General features: G+C 43.9%; 1 protein-coding gene across 1 annotated transcript in view; it reads left to right on the top strand.

The window, feature by feature from the left end:
- The first annotated feature begins 2,370 nt into the window (after nt 1-2,370).
- The window catches only part of LYPLA1 (lysophospholipase 1), a 44,001-nt gene continuing 40,371 nt past the window's right edge, over nt 2,371-6,000 (top strand). The window contains exons 1-2 of the mRNA XM_032846590.1: nt 2,371-2,603; nt 3,512-3,543. Coding sequence (XP_032702481.1) covers nt 2,535-2,603; nt 3,512-3,543 — 101 coding nt within the window. The 5' untranslated portion in view covers nt 2,371-2,534. The remainder of the gene's footprint in view (nt 2,604-3,511; nt 3,544-6,000) is intronic.

The following is a 6,000-nucleotide window of genomic DNA, read 5'->3' as shown; positions in this document are numbered from 1 at the left end:
AGATGACCAATTGAATTACAATTTACCGTAGTAGACATTTGAACCAGCCTATCACTTTGGTTAGAATTGGCGCCCAAAAGGTGCCCAAAGGGCAGGGCCCGTACTCCTTGGTAGCTAGGAGACAGTATGCGCCCCCCACTGATTGAATACCTCCACCTGGCCTGACCCACACTTGTATTTGGACTTTGTTACCTGGGACTGGTTTCCAGGACTTGTTTTTAAGTAAGTTCCCCTGAGGGGAGGGGGTAGGGTCAATTTAAGTTTTACAACAAAATGGCAGTTCCACCTGGGTGGGGATGCTCTGGTTGAATATGCCCTTTCATTCCTATTTACTTACTTGACATTTCTGTGTGCTGGTGGCTTCATGCTTTTCCTCGTGTAGGTCTGGTATATTCTTGCCCAATTTTTCCTGAATATATTTTTTAAAACTTCTATCGTGAATATTTTTTTCTTCTATTACTTATTCTAACCAGCTAGTATTTGTAGCTAGAAAAACTACTCATTTTTGTTTATTGATTTAGTAATTAGTGATATTGCATAATTTTCTTGTAAATTTTAAATAGCTTTTGTTATATTTTCCCTTTGTGTGGTAAACAAAGGCAAAGAAAAAATTAAATTTCCTTACTGCCTACAGCCCCTTGACAAGTCCCGGGAAACCGGTAGAGCTACTTTCCTCTGGGAGCTCAGCTGCCTCTATGTTAAAATTTTTTGCTAAGGGCAAAAGGCAATCTTTCCTTAACATTATCCAAACCCCCAGGATCCTATAAGTCTACTTTAACATATAAAAATTCCTTTGGAAACTTCCTTTATCTCTACACCACTAGATACATGTTAGCAATCATTTCCTAAACATATGACCTACTGATATACATCTGAAGGGTCTAATGACTAGGGTTTTACTAGAGAGTAATAAATGACCTTTTCCTAACCATAGCTAGAGTCCCCCCGCCACCCAACCCCACCCCGCAATCCTCTCCCCAGGCTTTCACAAAACCACCTTTTTGCACCATATCCATCTCAAGATTTTTTCTTGGCCATCTCCTACAAACCCCAACCATTTCCTACATCATAGTCATCTGAAAATAATGATAATTTTGTCTTTTTTCAATTATATTTATTTCATTCCCTTACCTGAGGAAGAGAGTTCACAAAGTTACTTAGAACACAAGTTCTAAGAACTCGTGCTTAGACACAAAGAATACAAAGTTACTTAGATAATGTAGCACTTGGGAGAACCTTGCAGAATAGGGAAAGAGGGACGGGTGACTGAAATACATCAAATTGAGCTGTCCTACTCCCCGCTATTGGAAGTTAATTGTTAGAACCCATGCGTGGCCCCTGGAGCTCTACATACCACATCATAGAAAGATTCGCATACTAGGGAACAAGTTATGTTCACAGTAACAGCCACAGATAGCTTTTCTCTGTTTATATCACAACCAAATACTTAAAAGCCTGACATAAACACATGTACTCCAAGGTGAAATAAGTCACATTACCATTTTCAATAAATCAGCATCAATTTACCATTTCTGAATTCTCAGCACTCAAAACCACCATAGGAGTCATAAAAAAATAGTACGATTAAGATTCCCCAAACCTTCAGCATCTGGTTATCATGTGAATTAGAGTGAGTTTTTCAAAGCCTTTTTTTTTGGTCACCAACTTCCTTCCCTGTCTTAGACTACCCCCTAATGATTGTATACCTCCTTTAAGTTTCTCCACTGAATCCTTCTGAAGGTCAGGGCATTTTGCCTTTAAGTGTTTCAGTCTCTTATCCCCTCACAAATCCTACCGAGTGTTTGATGTGCTTTGAGCTCTCCCTGCCCCCCCCAACACCCAGTGCAGAAAAGGGGCCATCCAGTCTCGCGCTTAAATCAATACAGTGTCAATACCCATCAGTCATAAACTGTGGATCCTCGATGCAACTGATTTCCTTTCCCGCTGAGGTTTAAAGGAGGGGAATCGACCCCCAAACTACACACTGGTAAAGCCCCGAATGGAAATAAAGCAAAAACTAGACGGGCCTTTCTCAGGCCGGTTCTTCCTGACCCTTACTAACGAGGGAACAAAGGAGTATCTGCGGCTGGATACGACTGCCTTTGGGGATAATTCTTTTCTCTACGCGGCCCCAAGAGCGGAAGATAAAGCCAAGCTCCAGGGACCACGCAACCCGCCTGGGACTGAGAGCCTTCCAGCGGGGGGGGGGCCACCCGCACCTAGCAAGCGCTGGCCGCCGAGCAGGAGGAGGTCAGCTCCAGTCGGTTCTCGTTCGCAGCCAATCAGCGGAAGGAGATGCCGGGCATTATGACACGCCGAGGAGAGAGCGGCGGGGGCGGGGCAGGCTGACAGGCCCCTCCAAGCGCGGGCACGCGGAACCGGCGCAAGGCGGCGCGGCGCCTTATTGGCGCGCACGCGCCTGAGCGCGCGCCCGGAGGGGCGGGCCGGGACTCGCCGCTCGCACGCCCTTGGGCCGGGGCCGGGCGCCCGCTGTCCGTTTTGCCTCCAACGCGCGCAGTCAGTGGAGCTAGTGTATGTGCGGCAATAACATGTCTGCCCCGCTTCCCGCCACCGTGCCCGCCGTCCGGAAAGCCACCGCTGCGGTGAGTGGCGGCGAGTAGGGTTCGGAGGGGCCTCTCGGCCCGCTGTGGGCTACCGCCTTTGGCGCGGGTTTGGCGTCGCAGGCTGGTGGGCGACCGGTGGGTGGGGACGCTCTGCCCTGCGGGGTGCGGAGGGAGTGTGATGAGGTGGGGAAGGCTGGCCCGGCGCCGGTCGGTGCTGTCGGGAGAGAGCGCTGGGCTCGCGGCCGGGGTGGGGGATTCGCGTCCCATTCCTCCCCTCCCACCCCCCACAGGCAGCCCCCGGCCCCGAGTCCTCCTCCGCATTGCGGAGTGAGTGCGGCCCGCGGGACCCCCAGACCTTCCCCACCCCCACCCGGTCCCCGGCTTGGAGGCGCTGGCGTTAGTGGAGAGGTGCCCTAACTCGAGGTGGTTTTATCTCGTGTTTCTGTCTCGTTTGTGGATGAGAGAATGATTTTCTTGCCTTGCACTCTTGTTCTAAATTAAAGAAGTTCGAAGATTTCGTGTCTCACAAATCGGAGGTGCTGTTTTTTTTTTTTTCCCCTAATGTAACTTGTGTATGAGGATCTCAAACTTGTTTTTAAACCACCCCCCTCCTTTTTGCGATGGAAAACTTCTACAGCTTTTGTGAGAGACTTTAGTGGTTTGACTAGAAAGAGACAAACTCTTTTTCTTCGAATGTGGTTGGTGATCATTGGCACTGACGAATGTCAGACCTTTAAGCTCTAAAACGCAACGTTAATTATCTTAGGAACTCAAGGAGAGAAGTTCAGGATTTTTTTTATTGAAGAGGTCTGTAGAGATTAACTAACTTGCTGAGGGCAGTGCTCTGTAATTGTAGGATCCACCTTAACCAAAGCTTCAGTGTGTAACAGCAGTTTGGTGTGGGTTTATTTAGGCATTGCTTTATAATTTTTCCTCTTCTCTTATAGGTGATTTTCCTTCATGGATTGGGAGATACAGGGTAGGTACATTCGTTACAGTAATGAAATGGGGTTATGCAACTGTATACTATGAAAAGTTTATTTAAGGACACTAGGAATGTAGAAAAGAAGATTGGTAGTCCTACTTACAATCCAAGAATAATAATAATAATAATAACAACTTTTTCTTTTTTGAAAACTTCCAGAATTTTTCTCTTATCATCTTAAATTTCTCATTTTTCAACTCATGTTCCTGGAACATATTAAAATTGCAAACTCCTTGAATTGCTGTGGTTATTAGATGCCGGAGGTGGGTAGAATGTTTGTAGAGACAGTGTGCAACTGAGAGCTCTATAGGAGTTAAAATTTCAGGGCACGTTGAGAAGTAGTTGATTTTGATAAGGAAGTAATAGCAATATGAGGTATACAACATTCTGATTGAGTGCTTACGTATTCCCTTAAAAGAAAAAAGCAGTGGAAGTGCAGGAGAGGCCACTGAAAGATTTGGAGTCTGATCAAACGAATTATGTTGTGCTAACTTTAGATATATGATTTGTCTTTCCCTTAGGCTTTTTCTCTATTGAGATGTTTTGTTTTTAATTTAAAGCTTTTTTGATTATCAGGGCACCTAGCTGGCTCAGCGGTTAGAGCTTGCAGCCCTTGGGCTCAGGCTGGTGAGTTCAAGCCCCACATTGGTATGGAGCAGTAACAAGCAGTGATTTCCTATTTGAAACTTGGGCAAAAGTGTTGTTACAAAATTACAAAACTGGAGGAAAACTGCAGATAAATACATTTTAATAAAGTAGCCAAAAAAAACCCCCAAACCCCAAACTATTAAATCTTTACAAAGAGGCATTGCACTAGATTGTCAAAAGTGATTCCTAATCTTTTTATTTTAAAGATTTTATTTATTTATTTGACAGACAGAGATCACACGTATGCAGAGGGGCAGGCACAGCTGAGCAGAGAGCCCGATGTGGGGCTCCATCCCAGGACCCTGGGATCAAGACTTGAGCTGAAGGCAGAGGCTTTAATCCACTGAGCTACCCAGGCGCCCCTTGATTCCTAATCTTTAATGCCTACTAAGGAGAAGTACATGACACATAACCTTGTATGGAGTTAGGGAAAAGATTGGGGGACTCTTGCTGGCAATCAGGTAGTCCTGTGAAAATGACAGACCTATTTTACGATTTAACTGAAGAGAGGCTCAGAGAAGCTCTCTTTTATGACCAAACCCTTGTTGCTGAGAGTTAGGGAGAGTTAGGTAGAGAGTTCTTACCCTGTAACTTTCCCATCAAGGAGATCCAGACCTGAATAATCAGTCCAAGAGAAGCAAGCTTCAGTGTAGGAAGGTTCTTTGTGGACCCCAAATTAGCCAAATTCCAGCACTGAAATTGAAGAGTGAACACGATGAAGGGAAATGATATTAAAAATACCAAGAGCATTCATGACATCTTGACTAAGAATTAAGTTTATATAAAAAATTAAAGGTCTCCAATTCTAAAAATACTTTGTGAGATAGTACTAAAGAAAAACTGACTCAGCATTCCTGGGTTGCTCAGTTGGTTAAGCATCTGAATGAATCAGGCTGATGAGATGAAGCCCTCCATTGGGGGGAGGCCATGGAACCTGCTTAAGATTCTCTCCCTCTGCCTCTGCTCCCCACCCATCTTTCTCTTTCTCTCTCTCCCCCTCTCTAAAAAAAAAAAAAAAAAAAAAGGCCAAAAAAAAAAAAAAAAGAAGAAGAAGAAGAAAACCTGACTCTAAGTTTGTTCCATGTTTATATTTGTCAGGTTAACTTGGAGGATGATGGGGATTAAGTGATTCAGTTTGTTGCTATTAAAATGGGCAGCTTTTGCCCTTTCTTTGGTTAAGGTTCTTTTTTGTAGAACTAGCCTTAGTTTCAAGGTCTGTGTCTTTTAGATTCCCCATGAAAAAATTGGTGGCCAAATAAAATTGAAAGACCTGTATAATTATTTTGTCAATTCTAATATGTAATTTCCCTTATATTTTTAAGTTTCTGAGATTGGTGCTCATTTTACTACATGTATGTTTATTGTGGTGGTGATTATTTTTTTTCCTTAAAAATCTATTTTTTTCCGTGGTTCCCCTCTTATGTCTTAGTGTCTAGGAAATATGATATGGCATATTCTCCTGAAAAAGCCTACAACATATGCAGTAGTGTTTAAAGCTCTGAAAAGTTTTATTTTAAAGAAATATGACAACCAAAGTGTTCCTAGTAACCTGTATAATTAACTGTGAAACTAGTATTCAAATTAATATATTTTATTATTTATTTGTTTAAAGTATTTTGTTTATTTATTTGACACAGAGAGATCACAAGTAGGGAGAGAGGCAGGCAGAGAGAGAGAGAGAGGAGGAGGAGGAAGTAGGCTCCCTGCCAAGCATAGAGCCCAATGTGGGACTCGATCCCAGGACCCTGAGATCATGACCTGAGCCAAAGGTAGAGGCTTAACCCACTGAGCCACCCAGGCGCC

The sequence above is a fragment of the Lontra canadensis genome, unplaced genomic scaffold (assembly GCF_010015895.1).
Source record: "Lontra canadensis isolate GAN:19392208 unplaced genomic scaffold, GSC_riverotter_1.0 scaffold177, whole genome shotgun sequence".
NCBI classification, from domain to species: domain Eukaryota; kingdom Metazoa; phylum Chordata; class Mammalia; order Carnivora; family Mustelidae; genus Lontra; species Lontra canadensis.
This window is presented reverse-complemented; position numbering and strand designations above follow the sequence as displayed.